Source organism: Corvus kubaryi, unplaced genomic scaffold, assembly GCF_017639235.1.
Source record: "Corvus kubaryi isolate FWS band 111438036 unplaced genomic scaffold, C.kubaryi_AGA036_p1.0 65439, whole genome shotgun sequence".
In the NCBI taxonomy this organism is placed as follows: domain Eukaryota; kingdom Metazoa; phylum Chordata; class Aves; order Passeriformes; family Corvidae; genus Corvus; species Corvus kubaryi.
Genome location: NW_024582003.1, coordinates 246,734 through 265,394, shown reverse-complemented (window position 1 = coordinate 265,394; position 18,661 = coordinate 246,734). Strand labels below are relative to the sequence as shown.

General features: G+C 41.5%; 1 protein-coding gene across 2 annotated transcripts in view; it reads left to right on the top strand.

The window, feature by feature from the left end:
* LOC121673445 (katanin p60 ATPase-containing subunit A-like 1) overlaps positions 1 to 18,661 on the top strand; it is a 39,769-nt gene that overhangs the window by 6,283 nt on the left and 14,825 nt on the right. For both annotated transcript variants that reach the window (XM_042046743.1, XM_042046745.1), the window contains exons 2-4: positions 2,487 to 2,662; positions 9,638 to 9,798; positions 11,761 to 11,929. In XM_042046743.1, the coding sequence (XP_041902677.1) occupies positions 2,501 to 2,662; positions 9,638 to 9,798; positions 11,761 to 11,929 (492 nt within the window). In that variant the 5' untranslated portion in view covers positions 2,487 to 2,500. The remainder of the gene's footprint in view (positions 1 to 2,486; positions 2,663 to 9,637; positions 9,799 to 11,760; positions 11,930 to 18,661) is intronic.

The window sequence follows — 18,661 nt, the reverse complement described above, 5'->3', positions numbered from 1 at the left end:
GTGGCTGGAGGAAATGGGAGAGTCTTGTTTGCTTTGCTCCTGCAATTTTAGAACCATGTAAATTTTTCTGCATCCTGCTTCTCAGCTTCCTTGTCTAACCACTGTCCTGAAGTGGGCACATGTTTGCATGGCTCCTATGGCCTGCCTGCTGCCTGTCGATTGACCCAGCTTCCATCACAGACAGAGATAAGCTCCTGTCTCCTCTGGTGAGCAGGGGACTTTTCTGGAATTAAGGGGAGTTGGATGTATCAGCCCTCTTAAGGCAAAAGGCAGTTAAATATGCCTGGAAGGTGGGAACTAGCTGTAATAAAGAGGCAGGAGAGGTTGTAAAGCAAGTATGTGTTCTGTTTAATGGATTTCTAGGAACTGAATTCAGCAGTTCCTTAGAAATGTTTCATTTGCTCTCTCTGTTTCACTACGTATGGGGCAAACCTCCAGAGATTTGAGGAATGTTTTCCTTAATGGCGACAGGCTGGTTGTGAAGCAGATCCTAACCTGGATGTGTTTGAAGACAGGTCAATGGATTCTGCCCCAGATGGTGTTCTGTTCATTTATAAGTTGACTCATGAGATCTGAATGGGTTATAACCTATCTTCAGTTCCTATCATTTTATCCATTTCCAGTGCAGTGTGACATCACTTTTTTCCCCTATTAGTTATGATCTTCTGTATTTAAAAATTAAATGGTCATAGTTGCTGCTGATCTAGATCTCAGTAATGATGTATCCTGCCTATGTCAGGAAACAAAATTAGGGTTGGTGGCCTTTCCACCTTAGATTTTCTCCTGCCCAGTAGATTACAACAGCCAGTGGGAATGATGTGCAAGCTGAAATGTGCAGCACAGCATGAGGACAAGTAAAGCCCCAGTATGTCCTGCTGTGCTTGGTGGAGTGTCATCTGTGGGGTGGCAGCATGTGCTTGCCATCAAAGTCTTCGGCCACATGCAAGTTGTGTGACCTGTGGGTTTAAGTGAGGATGGCAGGTTTCCATGGCTTTGTTGTAGGGAGCAGGTGTGACAAGGTGGTGGAGCAGACCTGGTGTGCAGCTGCAGGCAGCAGTTAGGACCATCAGTTTGGCACCTTTGGGAGGTGGAGCGTCTGTTTGCCCAGGGCAGAATGAATGTCATGTGGATATCTGTTTAAATTGTCAGGGGCTTGAATTTTGCTAAGCACAAGGGAATACAAAGGTGTAAGACATGTCCTCCTTAATGCCATCTTGCTCTTGTCTTGTCTGTTTATAAAACCTGCTAGCATTGTTATAACCCACTAGGACATAAAATATTGTTTCTCCCTGTTCTGGCTTCTGTCTGCTACCACCTGTTCCTTCTGTGTGCACCCCTGTACCACGGGCTGTTTTCAGCTGTGCAGCCTGATCTGTGTTTGTATCCCTCCTTCCCAGTTTCTTCTCCACCTCCTTGGTCTTGCCAAACCCTTGATGCAGCTAGTGGACCACCCTCCAGAGGTGACCTCCTCCCTCTTGGTCAGTGCAACTCTGCATTGCACAGCTATGAATTGCAATTTTTTATTTTTCATTTCCAGAGGTTTGTATCTGGGTGAATGTCAGGGACCCCATGCACACTGAGTCAGAGAACAAGGGAAAGGAACTGATGCTCTTTTTGTGTGGTGAGGACCTAAACTTTGGGTCACACGAGATTTAGATAAAAGGGCAAGCACTGCTTCAGTCTTGAACCTTAAATACAAACCTAGATGTACAACACAGCTTAAGTCTTTCTTGAATGGTTACTGGGAAAAGCTGGGCTATGGGTTTGCCTTAAAGTCATGCTGCAATTGGAGGACTAGGGGAAGGTTATACTTTGAGAATCACTGTTCTTAGGAATGTTAAATTTGGACTGCTAACTCTGCCATAAATCCCAAAGTGACATGTTAAATTTAATGAAAAAATTCAAGTCAGCATGTGGATGTTGGAGTACTTTGAAAGAATATTTAAACAGAATGAGGCTCTCAACTTTGTCTATAGTAAAGCAGTCATTCAACCATATCATAATCTCATTAGGGTGCGGGCTCTTGAAAGTGTGAAGTGCAGACATCCCTGATGCTGGTTGGCACATTTAGGCACGTATGTAATACAACAGTATAAAAAGCAATTTAACGCCTCGTGTGATTTGTGATTCACAGCTCATGGCTGCTAATATATTGTGGTGATCTACAAATTAAAGTTTAGTTTGTTAGGTTCAGTGTGGGCAGGGCATTTAATTTTCTTGCATTAATTTAACAGGATTGGGGCCAAAGGCAGCAAAGAAGTTCGGCTTTTTATCACTATAAAAGAGTTATGATTCATGATCTGAAACCTTAGGCTGGTAAAGAGACACTCCAGACATAAATGATTGTAGAAGAGCAGGACTGGATGGGAACGGCATTGGAAAGACACAATTCAGCTATGAGAGAAATAACAAAACTAAAGTGTCACTCACTGAATTATTCTACAGCATGTAAAATTCATTTTTCTGGTGATTATGTTCTCTTTTAGATTTCTGAGTGAAGATGAATTTAGCAGAGATTTGTGATAATGCCAAAAAAGGAAGAGAATATGCACTCCTTGGAAATTACGACTCTTCTATGGTATATTACCAGGGTGTCATCCAGCAAATCCAGAGACATTGCCAGTCAATCAGAGATCCAGCAATTAAGGGCAAATGGCAACAGGTAGGGTGAAATAACATTGCCCATATTCTATTACTTGATGTTTGAAAACCACACTATACTTCCCAAACCTTATAAGATGTAGAGGACTTATATTTCAGTGATGTTTGCAACATTTTTTGTACAATATTTTGTTGGTATTCATGGGAAAATATTTTTTGCGTTGTGTTCAAAAGGAATTCTGTTGTTCTAAACGAATCAATTCTTTTGTTGTTTTCACTTAGGATATCTGTCTAATTCCTGGTCTGTTTGTGTTTACATACTGTCTGTGATTGCATAATTTTGAAAAAATTAAGGACTTCCTTTTCCTCTTGTATCTTTTGGTCATCTAATGTCCAGTAAGGTAAAATGCGAGTGGGTGGGTTAGCATCTCTAGAATGGTTGTCTGAGTAGCAGCTAACTGTATGACTATAGTGTACAAATTTGGATGAGGTTTCTCAAACTGCAAGTCCTACTCTTAGCCCGAGTCTTGCACACATCCATCTCCCTGCTAAACAGGGTTCTGTTGAAGCCGTGGAAGTAATCTGCTGGTGAAATGTAAGAACCCCCAAGGACACCTATTTATTACTTTCAGTATTTAAGTCTTCCTTACATTTTTTGGTGCCATTTTTCGTGGTACAAAATGTGTTCCATAAACATAAAAAAGGAGGAAAATCATATAAAGATGTTTTCTAGAATAAAGAATTCATATTGCATAAAGACTATGTTTTGAAAGAATGACATAGCCCCTATAAAAGATACAATTTTGCAGTAGGTAGCTAAAGAGATTATTTCAATAAATTTTTCTAAATATCATATGTTTAAATGATATCACTTAAAAACAGAAGCAAATTTTCCTTTTTATTGCAGCAGATGATTTGTTTATGGGTTTGTGTTTGAAACTTCTGACACTAACGTAGAGTATTTTGTGTTCTGATAAGTACAACACTGTTAACAATCACTTTGTAATAACAGTATTATTCATAGGTGTCTATCATAGAATTGTAGAAGTCTGTAGATGAAGAGCTTGTTTGCAAAACATGTGTGTGTACATGCAGCAGAGATAGTACCTAGTTTTCCTGGTAATGTAGTAAGCTGGATGTTGTATAGGAGATACTCACATCCAAGTACTGGTATTCAAGCTTTTTCCCACCCCAGGACGTGCTGATACAAGGTGTTCATGCCCAGTGCATGTCCTTAGTTCCTGCCAAACTTGCAGCTGATGTGAAAGTAGAGCATGAGGCTTTCCTCATTCTGCAGCTGCATTGAACCACTGCATTGTCTTCACATCTCGTATATAGTGTTTCCTCTGATGACATTGATTCTTCCTATAAACTTTCAACAGCTCTTGTCTTGTGAAGGTTGCTCAAGTCTCATGTTATTGTGTGTTGTTTGAGCTGCTTTAGAGAAGCCTGTGCACCATGGAATGTGTGCTGCACACTGGAGACAAACCTCAAGCACAAAAGGACCATTAACACAGTTCCCAGGATTATTCCTTGGGGAAGGCAGCTGGCTCTCTAGCAGAGGATCTGAAGTTGGCACCTTCTCAGAAATTACCCCCTTTAGGCAAAAGAAGAATGGCCCCTGACCATGTCACATAAATGCTTTAGAGATCTGTCCCAAATAAGATCTGCAGCAGGTGCGGTAGCGTCTGTCACGCTGTGCGCTCATGTTAATTCTGAAACTTCCCAACACAGTAGTGGCAGATGAGATTTGTCAGAATATTGCTTTGCTGCTAGTGGTGCCAGTCTTGGCTCAGACACAAACACCAAAATGTAAGAAGTGTGACTGAATAAAATAAAATAAAATAAGGGCTTCATCCCTAGGTTGTTTGCCTCCTCATTTGTTTATGGGAACAAAATTATACAGATACAGCAAACAATGCAGCCCTGGAACTGCTAGCTTTTCCATACCAGAACCTGAATGTATTGGTGAGACCTACAGAGATAGACCGGCTTTCTTACCCACTCTTTATAAATAATTGTTGTGCTTTCTCACTCCTTGAGACAGACTAAGAGGGAGTCTGATGATGTGGATGTTAGCACTACTTTCCAGCTCCAACAGCAGCTACATCCAAACTGTCAGTCACAGTCAAGGAGCTGTCTTGACAGACAACCTGTTCTGAAAAAAATTTAACCAAGAAGCTGGATCACAAGTAACATTCATTCACAATATTAAAGTAATATCTAGATATTAATTTTAGATCTTTCTCATTAAAGAGTTATGCTATACACATTATGTAAGTTTAGCAAAATTCAGGTCAAACCCACTTGGTACCAGTAATACGCAGAAGCAAAATAGTCCCATACTAGTGTGGTTCTTGCAAGTGGCTTGAGAAGCAAAGCAACCCTTAGGTCATGGTTAACAGGGTTAATGCAGTTGATTTTTACCTGAAATTCTGTCTCCTCTAGCATATGGAACTAGCCTGTTCTTCAGGTTCTTCAGCTTCTCCATCATCTGAGGAATCTGGAGAGGATAATACCAGTGGTACTTTTTGGAGGTGGAGTTTAGCAGTCACTAACACTGTGTGGGTAGAACTTTTATTCTTGAATGTCCATGTAGGTAGGTGCTCAAAGGAGAAGATTGTTACTTAAACCAGTTCTTCTCTGGGATGTACTGTCTGCATACACATTCACAATCTTGAACCTTCTTAAGGATTCCTGGAATGCTGAGTGTCAGTATGAAGCATCCCCTTCCTTTCTGTATGTTTGTGTGCAGCTCACTAACAGGGTGTTTGTCCTGCTGGTACTTCTGAGGCAGTGAGCACAGTTTCGTGTGTTTGTGGACATGTTCCCTTGTAAAACAAAAATGTTCATTTGAGGAACATCTCAAAGAATAGTTCCAGCTGTGGCTGTGCAGCTGACCAACTCACATCTCTTATGTCCAGCATTGTTCTTCCTGTTTGGTCTCTTCTCAACAGTGGGTGCTCTATCCTGAATAGGTACCTCATGCCTGGTGTATCTGCTTTGTTGCCTTGTGTATGACAAAGGATTTTTCCAGCAGTTTATTGAGCAATGTGGAAGCATGGGTGAACTGGAAGTAGTTGGGATTTTGGGTCAGATTCCCAAATGCTCTTGATCTACCTCTCTTTGCTTAGGTGTCATTGTTTTCAATTTTCTACAGTTTGGTCTAGACAGAATGATCTGTGCAAGTATTTCTTGGGCTGCATTTCATGTCAGACAGACAGCTTCAGCTTTGCAACTGGATATCTTGATTACAAGGATTCCTCTTGCTTGGAGCTGATGCTTAGGATGAGGAGGAATATGAACATGTTAACATCTTCTCCCCTGGGAACAACTGACTGGCTCAGTTACACTTGATGCAATACTGCTTCTGGGAATTCAAAATCAGTACTCAACAGGGAAGAGGGATTTTGTTACTAGTCTGGGACACCCTGCAGGACTTAAACAGGGCAAAAGATGCGTGCTGAGGATCCACCAAAGCAGAGACATGACAGCATAAGAATTCCTGTGACTTCATGGAAAATTCAGAGCCATTGATCATCTTTTGACTGGCTTGACTTGGGAGTATCAAGGGTGACCTACTCTTGAGACTCATCCTTGTTTTGCATCCAGGGAGTTCCCAGCTTGCTCTTGGGTGGCTGAGTGTAGCTCCATTCTTCATTCCTAGGCCTCCTGAGCTCACTTGAAAAAAGGAAAAGTTACTTTATTGTGCTTTGCGGTTTGGCTGACAGGTGAGCATATTTATTCATGTAAATGCAGGCTGGGGCTGGAAAGGTTCAAAATCAGAAGCAATGCATCCTTACCAAAACTAAAAGGTAGATTTAGTCTCATGACCGCTACTGTGAACTTTACTTGTGCTGACATTCTCCCTGTTTATTCTGAGAGAGTTTCTTGGCTGTTGCAGTGTTTTTACTAGACAGCTGGCTTGTAGGAAAGAGCTGCTTCAGTGACAGTTGAGCAGCTGCAGAATGACAGCAGAGCGTGCCCCCGGGAGATAGTACTGGCTTACAGCAAGGCCAGCGGCTGTCGAGCAAAACCTGCTGCGTGTTGGAACCATGTGCTCTGCGTTGCACAAGAGCTGAGAGCACAGGGGCCTCCGCTGGAGCTCAAGCAGAAATTGAGTGATTCCCGGAGTGCTTGAAGCAGCCAGAAAGGCACCCTGACTGACTGTGGTCACTGGTGCAGGTGATTAGGTGCACTGTATTCCTGCTTAAAGAGTAAAGGGTGAATTCTTCTTTTTATTATTTCAAACACATTTCGGTCAATCTATGCTTTTGTTGCTTTTGCTTCGTGCCTGTTTCATTCACATTTAGTAGGTTACTTTGTGATTAATTAAGAAACATTCTTTGGGTAACTCATGAATAGATGTCATTATGGGAGCTATGCCTTCACGGATCAGACAGGGTTGCAGGGCATCTGTTTTGGATATGGTTTAGGGACTTGTTATTTTCACTTTTTAAAAAATGGAGCTTGTTGAATAACTAACACTAATTGCAGGCAGTAATTTCAGGTTTGGAAAACACTTTTAGATAAACTTGATCAGTTTTTCTTCAGCATGACAGAATAAACCCTCCCCTCCCCCCCATTATTTGTATTTACGATAGTACAAATACCCACACTTATTGCCATGGGTATAGAAGTACAAGCTCTAGTGTAGCAAATAAAAGCTAGTGATGGAAAAGGTACAACAGTTGCCAGATTATGAAATACAGAGGTATTCCTTGAAATGGTTTGTAACTACCACTAAGAAAGAGTGAACTCAATTCTTGTTCACTGTGTTTTATACCCATATGATAGGATGTGTTTTCTGCTTGGGTACTGGAAATTCTTGGGGTTGACATGTCAAAACAAAGCTGTGGGGCCATCCCATGGGCTGAAAGGCATTTTATTGGGCCTTCCAACATCACCAGTGCCCACGATGCTGCTTCTGTGGAGGAGGTGATGTGGCTGGTAGGGGTGGCTGCTGTACCAGAGCCTGGCTCTGGGGACCAGGCAGCTTCACATGGTAGCTGAATCCAGCTAACATCCTGCCATGCCTAGAGATGCCAAGCTCTTCCCTACTTTGTCTTCCTTCCATCTGTGCCAGCTTCTCCCTCCTCTGCCCCCTGTCATTTTTTTTTTCCTGAGATTCATCTGGTCACAGGATGGTGTGCATGTGCAGCTTGCTAACCCAGCAGAAGTGTCCTTTATTTCCTTTTTACCCTCCTAGGCCAATTTTTTTTGCCATTTTACCAACCTGTCTTACTGTGCTGAGATGCCAGAATTGAATCCAGAAGAGCAGGGGCAGAGCGTGGCTGGGGAGAAGTAAAGGGAGTTACTCCTGTTTGGCAGTGGTGAGCTGCTAACTTGGCCCACACTATCTCTTGAAAATGCTTAATCATAAGTAACCTAAAAAGCTTTCTTCAGGCTCTCTAAAACCTGAGCTGGAGCCTCCTGAGGATTCTGGCACATAAGGAAGGGTGTGTGATGGGGGGCAAAGAGACTGGGTGAGTCTAAATCAGTGATTTTTCCATTTGCAGCCTTTCTAGGTTGCTTCAGAGTAGCACTGATCACTCAAAGACACTGCTCAGTCAACTCCATAACTATGGCACAGCCTTTTTGCCTCATGTCTGTGTTGTTACTCAACTGCAAGAAGGTCTATCTGCACCTATTTCATCTGACTCGGTTTCTTTAAGGCCTCTAGGAGTTTATTCTGGTTTTCCTTTGTGGTCCACACATTGAGGATTCCTTGTTGGTTGATTTGCCAGGTATTGACTGAGGAATAGGGTGTGTATTTCAAAGTTTGATCTGCTCAGGTCTGGCGAAGAGATGGCTGGCAGATGTTAGTCTGTTTTCGTCTTCCAAAGCATCAAATGGTCACTTTCCCTCAGTTTTCAGATACTATCCTCCTTGCTGGTCCAGTGAGGTGAATGACGGCACGCTGGCTGTCAGTGCTAGAAAGTTGTTTTCCACCAATTTCTCTGCATGTGTTAGAAGACTGATAGAAGGAATTCTGTCAGTACTCTTGGAGCAGTGGAGTAGGAAGTGGCTGTCTCTTGTGGAGTGGTGCCCTGGAGGATTTATGCTGTATCATTCCTTTGTACCTCACAGCAGCTGTTTGGCTAGATTTATTTTTGGACAGGAGGGGGATGTGTGTGAAGACAGTTTGAAGGAACCAAGTTAGTAATCAATCACATTTGTAACTCAGCTGGAAGCTCTCACACTGGGAAATGTGTCCACGGATTGTGTGATGAGAAAGCAAAGAGAGCAAAGCAGGGCAGGAATAATCCTGCCTGAGCTGGATGTCTTGTGTCTCTGGAAAGACATAGTTACCCCATCTGGAATGAGCAAGAAGGCTGCTTTGCCCTGTGAAATGATCAAGATCTTCCTGTACTTAAGTCTCTTTTTGTACAGGTGTACATAAAGCTTCTGGTAAAGTAAATGCAGTGTTGCAAGATCTGTGCAGGGCCTTGGGGATTTACCCTTCTCTTTCCCTCTGTCCATATCAGCATCTTGCTGATGACAGTCACATATATTAATAAAATCATGGAAACTCTCAAGTTGGAAGGCACTCGTAAGGATCATTGAGTTCAAGGCCCTGCTCCTCACAGCACTATCCATTTTAATGATTTGGCCAGTTTTATAACTAGGACATCAGAGACTGTAATCAGAGATCTTCTTTGCCAGAATAGTACCAAATTACTATAGATCTGCCAACACCACCCTTACTAGTATGAGAGTATGTGTGCATACATGTCAACATGCACACATAAATCCAAGTATCAGGACATGTTATGGAAGAGTGATCCCTGCCTTAGCAATCATGTCTGGTTGGGACATTAACAAGCAGGAAAATGAACTCGACAGAGATTCAGTTGTTTATGCTGCTGTTAAAGGTCTATTATCAACTTGGTAGGTCTGGGGTTTGTGAATAGAAAGGCCTGGGAGTCCCTGCCTTTGAGGATAGCATGTGTTCTTGAGGTACTTTCTATGTTTGTTTGGTTCTTTTAAAAGTTTGAATTGTAACAATTTTTAAATAACATATGTATTTCTCAAGGTCCGACAAGAATTAGTTGAAGAATATGAACAAGTTAAGAGCATTGTCAACACTTTAGAGAGTTTTAAAATGGACAGACCTCCAGATATCTCTGTATCCTGTCAAGATGAGCCTTTTAGAGATCCAGCTGTTTGGCCTCCTCCTGTTCCAGCTGAACACAGGTAATGAGAGGCTCAAGCAGAGTGGGTGGAATAACGTTGGGTCACCATAATTTTATATTTGTTTTTGAATGCTATTGTAACATGAAAATCACATTTAATTTACACATTTACTACGTTTAATTTAGTCACTTGTAATAGAGAGTAAATCTAATTCATTGGGGAAAAAGTATTTAAACTACAGTCAGATTTATTGCTGACATTCTAAAGAGAGTCACTCCTTTATTCTGGTAGGAGTAACTAAGTGCCTGGAACTAGAGTCTGCTGCACAGGTAAGTGAGCTTTTGGTGACAGCTGATGTTCTCATGTGCAAGGTGAAAACTTTTCCATTTCAGTTTATTTAAATAAAATAATTAATTGATGACTGAGGAGTCTGGAAGGAGCTAGAACTGAAGGATCTTGAAGGACAGGGTGGTTAGGAATCACTCCCTAGCTACAGACAATTCAACCTATGTTTAATCCATTGGTTAGTTTAATTGCTAAACATGTTCTGTTATACATGGCATATCTCTTCTGTAACCATATTTAAGGTAACTTCAGTTAGCTAATAGATTTCTTAAAATAGATGCTTGTGCATTTTCTGAAATCCCTATTTTCAACCTAACAGAACTTGTTGGAAAAGGATGCAGTTTACAGACAAGAATAACATTTATCATGCCAACATTTTTCTAACATAAGAGCACACAATTTTAATGTGTGTATACTCACATAAGCGAAGGAGCAAAGTAAAATGAGAGATCTTGGTTAATGGAAAGAAATGCCAAGTTTATTTACAATTTCCTGTGTTTTATGATTATCAAAAAGATCTTTGCTTTTCAAAAAAACAAACCCTAAGAATGTAAGTGTAAAATAATATTAATGCTGATTACTTTTGTGAGTGGTAGAAATAACTCAGATTTTCTATGGTAATGTTATGTAAAGTTCAGGATGTACTTATTTTTGTATTCTTCTTAGTGGTAAAGCCCCAGTAGTTCATCTGCTTCTTTTAAGCTGAAATTTAAATCTTGTGCAAATAAGTAAGGAAACTTAGCCACTGTTCTATGCTGTTAAGTTTGAAGAAAATGCATGAAAAGCAAAATGTTGCTGTTGTATCCAGCAGTGTGTTTAAGAATATACGCTTTTTAAGCCATATTCCAGGAAAATGTTTTTGGAGTTAAAAAATTCTGAGTTACTCAAAACAAGAATCAGTACAAGATTTAAGAGTGGACACTTACTAAATCTGGGTGACATTCCTGGCCGTTTATTTTAGTTCTGTATTTCAAATTCAACCCCTAGAGAAAAATGACAATGACACCCTGTCTTAAAACCAAATTCTTTCTCCTCATTCTACTGCTGAGTACTCTTTGACATTGTGGGTGATGTACACAAATATAGGTGGTTGCAGTTCAGCTCTGTTCGCTTTTGCTTTCAAGGCAATTTTTATGTTTTGACATTTTCACACAGGGGAATGAAGTCAGAGGTAGGCGGATTGTTTAAAATCCTCCCTCTTCTGTTTTGGGGCCTGTCAAAGCTTTTAGCCACCTTTTTTTTTTATTTTTTTATTTCTCCATTTTTAAAATTTTTATTTTACCATGAATGTCATCTGTTTGTGTGGAGTTTGTGCATGTGAATGTAGCCTAATATAATCTCCTAGTTTGGAGTCACAAGAAACTTCAGTTTGAAGACTTTTACTAAATTGTTTCCTCTTTTGTTACATGGGTGTTGGTTTGTTGTAAGATTGGTTAGGAGTACTGATCTGATAATGTTAATTTTTTTCTTTTGTGCTTTTTCTTCTTACTTTGGGTGTCAGACAGAACCAGAAACATGGTGTTGGATTTGCAGATATAGGGAAATAAGTCTTAGGGTCTTGGCAGCTTTAGTAATAATATACTGAGGCAATTACTGAAATATTAGAATCCTTCCTTCTCAATGTTACTCTTTTTTCACTGTTTCTAGCATGTTTTTGTTGTGGTTGCTTGTTTTTAGGGCTCCACCTCAGATAAAACGTCCCGGCCGAGATGGAAAATCCCTGAAGAAAGACTCCCCAGGACTGCAGCCCCGTGGACCCGCGGGCAGAGCACACGTGGTGTCCAAGGGGGAGAAGCCTTCAGGCAGCCGCGAAAGGGAATCCAGAGCTAGAGGAAGAGATGACAAGGTAAGAAGCGGGAAAGGACTTGGCAGGGAGGTGTTGTGATGCAGCAGGTGGCAAAGGGAAGCACTCTTAGTCATTTAATACAGATGATAAAAAGTCACAATAATCCCATGCAGGAAAATTTAGTGCTTTTTTTTCCCCCCCATGATTAAAGCATGTATTGTGGTGATATTAATTAATAATTACACCAAGCTAAGAAAAGTTCTGTTTGCTCTGTCTTGGTGGGAGATTTTTTGAGGGAGGGAAGCATGGTGTCCTCCTGTTGCTGAGCACTTCTTACTCTTTGAGTGAAGACCATGGGCTTGACTCTTGTCTCTAATTGTCATTCAGGCAGAAAGTCCCTTCTTATTTTCCTCCATGTTTGGTGGGTTTTTTTCTTTAGAGGAATCCAATTCAGGTCTTTTGTAAAGCTATTAATGTAAAAAGTGCAAAAGTGAGACCAGTGCCCTTCTCTAGACTTTAAGCATTATGAATGAAGTTCCACAGTACCACTGCCTCTGCCATACCATAGTATAATTTAGGCATGGCTAGGAGACCAGAACACTTCTGTAAATGCATTGATGCTAAGTAAATCTGTGCCAAATTATTTGAAGTTATATATTTGGAAATAATATGAGGGAGATGTATTAAAAGCAAACTCTTAGCAACTCCCATTTTCTTTGGTTTATGAAAAGGGTTTTGTATTTATTATAGTGTTTAGAAAGAAGCTTCTTGGAACTGTTTTGTTTTAAAACTAAAAGCAATGAATTAAGTTAGTCTAAGTTGGAGATACTTTTTTCTGAAGATCCATGAAAAAGAAGCAGTGCTGAAGTGAAAGCAAAGGAGAAACAGTGATTCACTATAAAGTGGTGATGTCAAAGACAGGACTGTTTTGTGGCTGGAAAAAATGTCAGTGTGCAAATCGCTGTTTCTGAGACACTTGTGTTTTTAAATTTAACTGTGGAGTTAGTGCCAGGAACCCAAGGGCTGTGGTATTAGTTATACAAGTTGAGACTGTACTGAAGTGGCATTATTTTCCTGACAGACAAAGGTAAAAGACACACCTTCCTATGGGGGCAGACAGTACTGTACAGATCTTGATAGATGAATGAGAAAATATTTAGGCCAGTTTCCTTCCAAATAGATTTGGAAGGTTAGTCCCTTCGTGGCCTTTCTATTACCATTCTTGATAGCTTAGGAATAACTCAAAGATACACTTTTTCCATCACAAATTGTTTTCTGATACACAGGAAAACTATTAAGTAATCCCAGCCCTTATTACCGTCAGAAGGTAGAGCCAGGCACATTTTCAGCACTGCCACTGAGTGACTGTACAGATCAAGCATTTTAGAAATCTCTCTACCCTGGATCAGTAAGATTTAAAATAACAAGTGTGCCTTCTGCTAGCTATAAAAATCTCGTGGAGATCTGTGAAATTATTTAAAGTTTTGCCAGCTATATGGGGAATTGGAGTCATGGTGTGTGACAGGTTCACCAGATGTGCTTGTGTAAGGCAGCCTTCAAAGTCTTAGCTCTAATGAGGGTGAACTCTGCTCTCCGAGCTTTCCGGTGATGAGCATTATAGGGCTTTACTATAAGGAGCCTACAACAACATGACTTGTGTAATACTTGTCTCTGGGAATAATGTGATTAGCAGCACTACTGCTGTGAGGTGCAGGAAAGCCATGAAGGGGTTCCATTTAATATGGTACGTTTTAAACACTGCTCTTATCTGAATAAATTGGTCACTAGGTGGCAGAAGGAAAATATGTCTGCTCCTCAAAAAATTCCAGCATATGTGCTCTTGTATTCCCCTTTGTCTAGCTACTTGGTGGTTATTCTAGCTCCTTTGTCTGGGGTATGTAACTGAAAACCACCCCAGGTTACAAATCCTCATATGCTATATAATGGTTCTTGTAAGGAATCCATGATTTGCTTTTGGTAAAAATTTTGAATGAAAGAGGGAGTAGCCAGGTGTGGGAAGTGAAAGAAGTTAATGCAACTTCCTATATTTTGCACACAGGCATGAAAACAGGTTTACTTTTCCTTTCAGTTTTATCCTTTCTTAGTTTACAAATGTTTGTTCTTCCGTTTCTGAGTTTGAGCCATCAAGCAGCTTTCCTCTGTAGCCTGGTATGTCAAATCAAAGTGATTTGGTAACTCATCATGTTCATTTAAGAACGATAGGGCAAAAATGAAGCTTCAAATTAAGTAACCAGGTATCTTTTTGCCTACTAAGTGTTTCGGCTCTGTAGTTTTTGGGTTTGGGTGCTTGGATAGGACTACTTAGAACATATAATGAACTATCCATTTCCTAAGAAGTTGACTACAGTGTAATGGGTTGCATGCTGTCCTGGCTATAATACCACAATGTAATGCATTTTTTTAAAGGTAAATACAAGTATAGTATGTATGTTTTAGAAGTGTTTTGCCTCACTTGAGATAAATATCTTCTTTCACTGTTTCTCCTCTCTGCACCATAACATCTTTTCATTCTGACAGTAGCCATCTTGGGATAAGTAATTTTAACCTGACTATGCCAATAAATTACCTTTTTTAGTGCTATATAAAATAATTTTGAACTAAACTCACTGGATGGTGTCTATCCACTAAATCCTCATGTGTCCTTTTTTTTTTCTAAAATACTGCTTTCAAGTGTTTCTTCTTTATTAGTTCCACTGGAAATTATTGGGCTTGTTCTCAGGGTACCTTCTGCTGGAGCTTCTGTTTAATAGTTCAGTTTAAAGAGGCAGCATGAATGCTACCTGTATGTCTTTGAGAAATTGCATAATACTGTATCTAAGCACTGGAACGCTTATTTAGAAGTACTCTTTAGATTATTTTAGATTGTCAGTGGATAAGGACAGTAAATATTATGAAGGATATGAAACAGCCAAAGGCTCCGCAGCCATATCAGTGAAGTGAATATTAACATCAATGAAGCTATGACTTAAAAAATTAAATTATTTTTGCATGTTTATTCTCCTGTGCATCACCAAATGTGAGATGAAGTGAGATGAGATAGTTGCATTTAGGTGAAAGCATAGACCTCCATGCATCGGGACTGGAAGGCTGCATAATCTCCATCTGAAAACACTGAAAGAACTGGTAGGTGAAATTGGTCTCCAGGGCTGGGAGCACAGATTTACAGTAAAATTTACTTGGTCTGCTGCTCTCTCATGTGAATGGTGAGTTGTGTTGACAATGCCTCTATTGAGAAGGGGAAAGGAAAAGTGATCCAGGCAACTGGAGTTGTTAATTTTGTCTGAACAGTACACTATGTTTTACAACAAATTTAGAGTGGATGAAAAGCTAAAGACTTGGAACTAACTGAAAAGAGGAATAGAATGAAATATGGTTTCTTAAGCAAAGGTGTTGCCTCTGCCAGGACTTTCTTTAGAGTTCTAGTTAATGTCTTATGGAAAGAAATTAATCTACCTGGATACCACATGGGAAGCAATTTGTTAATCTAGTGTGTGGTGTAGAGGAATTGTAAAGTGGGATTAGGCAGCAAGGGGAAAGTAAACAAGTGGTACTGAAAGGAGAAGTAGCAGTCAACTGGCAAATCATTTTTGACTCTTGTTTTATATTTAAATTAATATTTTTGTGCCAATTTAATTTGGCACAAAGAAGAGGCATGCACTAACTGAATTTGCTGATGACAGCAAGGTGGGAAGCACCATCACCAGAAAAGGCAAATGAGGCTGTTGTATGGGAAGAACTGGGTGACTCTGTGCTGGAGTAATGGAAATGGGATAATGTTCAGCGGCGCAGAGCAGCAGGCTGTGTACTTGGAGACTGTGGAAAGAATTTCTGCTAGAAGCTGGAAGCTCAGCGGTAGAGGAGAAGACAGATTTGGATGTATCAGCAGAAACTGGATCAGGTTGAACTTCCATTTGGAACATTACCTTTTCCTAGTGGTGATGGGAAGGGCTGGCTGCCGTGGTGAGGCACAGTCAGGTGCCACCTTTGGCTTTGGCAGCGAGGGGTGGAGAGTGCATGTGGCAGTTGTTATCCTGCATTTGTATGCAGTGGGAAGAACCTGCAGGAAAGCAAGGTGTCTTCAGGGTCCGGTGCTGGTCGTTACAGCCCTCAGGGTTATTCTCTGTGATTAGCTGCCTGAGGTTGCCTTTACGGGGGCAGTATGATAATGCTGTGGGTGTGAATGTAAACAAAATCACAGGCCCAGTTTGTTGAGGTGTTACCAGCAGAGAGAAGAGATATCTGTGCCATTATAGGAGGATCTGGTGAGAAAACAGCTGGAGTATTTTGTGTACAACCACACTCAAGAAAGATATGTTACCATTAGGAGGGAGAGAAAAAGAAGGGTTGCCAAAGTGAATGGGTAATTATGTTCAGCTTATGTTGCAAAAGGAGACTTACTTGGTTTGGTAAATGAAGGGAGAGCACAAGCATGACGTGAGTGTATCAGGGTGGTGGACACACCGAGGAGTGAACTGCTGAAACTAACACACAAACTTAGTACAAGAGCAGAAATAACATCAGTTTTGGAAATAAGGTTTTTGATCCAGTGGGTTAGTGCAGGTCTAATAGCTCTTCCTGACAGCACAACAGGTTTCTGAATGTTTAAGGCAGATATTGGTTTCCCGAAATTATGTGATGGGGGTGCCAAGGGTGGGAGTAGTCTTTTGCAGCCCTGTATACCTATCTGTTGGCATACCTTCTTAGAGAGAAGCCATCACAGCTTTATTTAAGGCTGTTTTGTGAAAGTAATACCCGAAGAAGAGATGACTGGAAAAATCATGCTCACTCCTGCTGCTTAAGTTTCAGGTGACATTTAAAAAAAATCATTTCTAGTCTATGCTCACTTACCTGCTGACTGAGGATTGCAGGTTGGACCAATTTGGGACCAGCATTAAAAATCTTATTACTTGTGAGAGCTACAACTACTTTAAATCTTGGTTTAATTCCGGAACTGGGGGGGAATCAGTGTTACTACAATGACAGCCGAGGTGATGCTGAGAGCACGTCTCCCCGCTGGCCGCCCTTCTCCATCCTTCCGCTGGCGAGACGTGCCGCCGGGGCAGGAGAAGCAGCGGCCGCTGGTACTGCACGTCCCGCAGGAGCAGGCACCGGGGCCGGGATCGGGGCCGGGATCGGGGCCGGGATCGGGGCCGTGCTGCCGCCCCGCGGCTGTGCCGGGGCTGCCGCGCCCTCCCGGCCCCGGGCGCTCCTTCCCCCTTCGGTTTCTGTTTTGCTCCGCTCGGCTGAGCTGCGTCAGGGGCGTGGCGAGCGGGCGGTGCGCGATCTGCCGGCCGGGCCTGGGGGCTCGAGGGGCTGCCTGCGGCCCAGCGTGCTGCAGCGAGCCGCCCTCCCTGCTCCTGCTCCTCAAGGCCTGCCTTAATTTGGTTTCACTCAGGAAAAAAGCCAAACAAAACCCAACCCCAACAACATAACCCAATTGTTTTGTGATGTGCAGAAAAATTTTTCTACTAGGAAAGCCAGTCCATTGCAGAACAAGAGGAGTATGTAGCAGGCAGCAAATACCTTTCATTTCATTGTCCTGGTTTTTTTTTTTTTTTTCTTCGTCTTCTTCTTCTTCTTTCTTTCTTCTTTCTTCTTCCTTCTTCTTCTTTCTTCTTCTTCTTCTCCTTCTTCTTCTTCCTCCTTCTTCTCCTTCTTCTTCCTTCTTCCTTCTTCTTCTTTCTTCTTCTTCTTCTCCTTCTTCTTCCTTCTTCTCCTTCTTCTTCCTTCTTCTTCTTCTCCCTTCTTCTTCTTCTTCTTCTTCTTCTTCTTCTTCTTCTTCTTCCTTCTTCTTTTTTTTTTTCCCCCCCAATGATTACATTTGGATTCCATTTTATCTCTAGTGGAATCTTGAAAACTCTACAGGGCGTCTTTCTCCGTTTTCTTTTTTACACCAGACCATTACAGGTTTTTACGCCAGGGTTTTCCTTAGACGCAACTCTAAGCTTCGTTTCCATTGCAAAAAGCTGAGTTAGGAATACTAAACAACTCAAGAGTTCGCTTGGAAGCAAGAAATAAAAGTAGTGGGAAGATAAACTACTCCCTCACAGTCGTCGTGGGCAAACGGCAACTGGGAGGGGTGTAATTGCTACCTTTTTGTTTTTCCACTGCGAGGTTATTTGTGTGTCTCCAGCTGCCTCGCAGCCCGCCTTCGTCTAGGATGCTTTTGTCGAGCCAGCTGGGATTCTTTAACTTGCTGCTGATAGCGTTTAGAAGCTGAGTTAAGAGTCCTAAAGTAGCTCCCTACTCAGCCACCTCTGTTAAACTAGTGCAGCTGCTTTTCAGGCACCCCGAACGCTGGGAGGGAAGCGATTTCCTTCAGAACTGAGAGGGGAGAAGTGTGAGCCCTGATGCTTCAAAGTGAAAATGTTACTTCACCCCCATAAGCTGACCGGCACTGTGGAAGTATTAACCAGAAACTCTGGGCCATTTGAGGCAGAGGCTGAGTGTGGCTTGGTCACTGAAGTAGCACTGGTGTGCTGCAAAAATGACTGTAGTCTGAGAAGCCTGGGTGTCTTCAGGGCTTCTTTAGGGCTTTTGTGCAGTCCTTAAATAAATATGACCTTTTAAAAGCATTTTAATTGTTTATGGAGTTGGCCTGCCAATGAGAGGCAAGACATAGATAGTTTGTAGTTGAGGAGAGCAGGTATTGCTGGGCAGGAAGGCTTTAATGAAACAAGGGGAGAGAATCTTGGTTTTCCTCCATCAAAGACAGTGTGTGTGGCAGCTTCCCTGTTCTTTTCGGTGATGATAGTGTCAGGTGTTTACTTC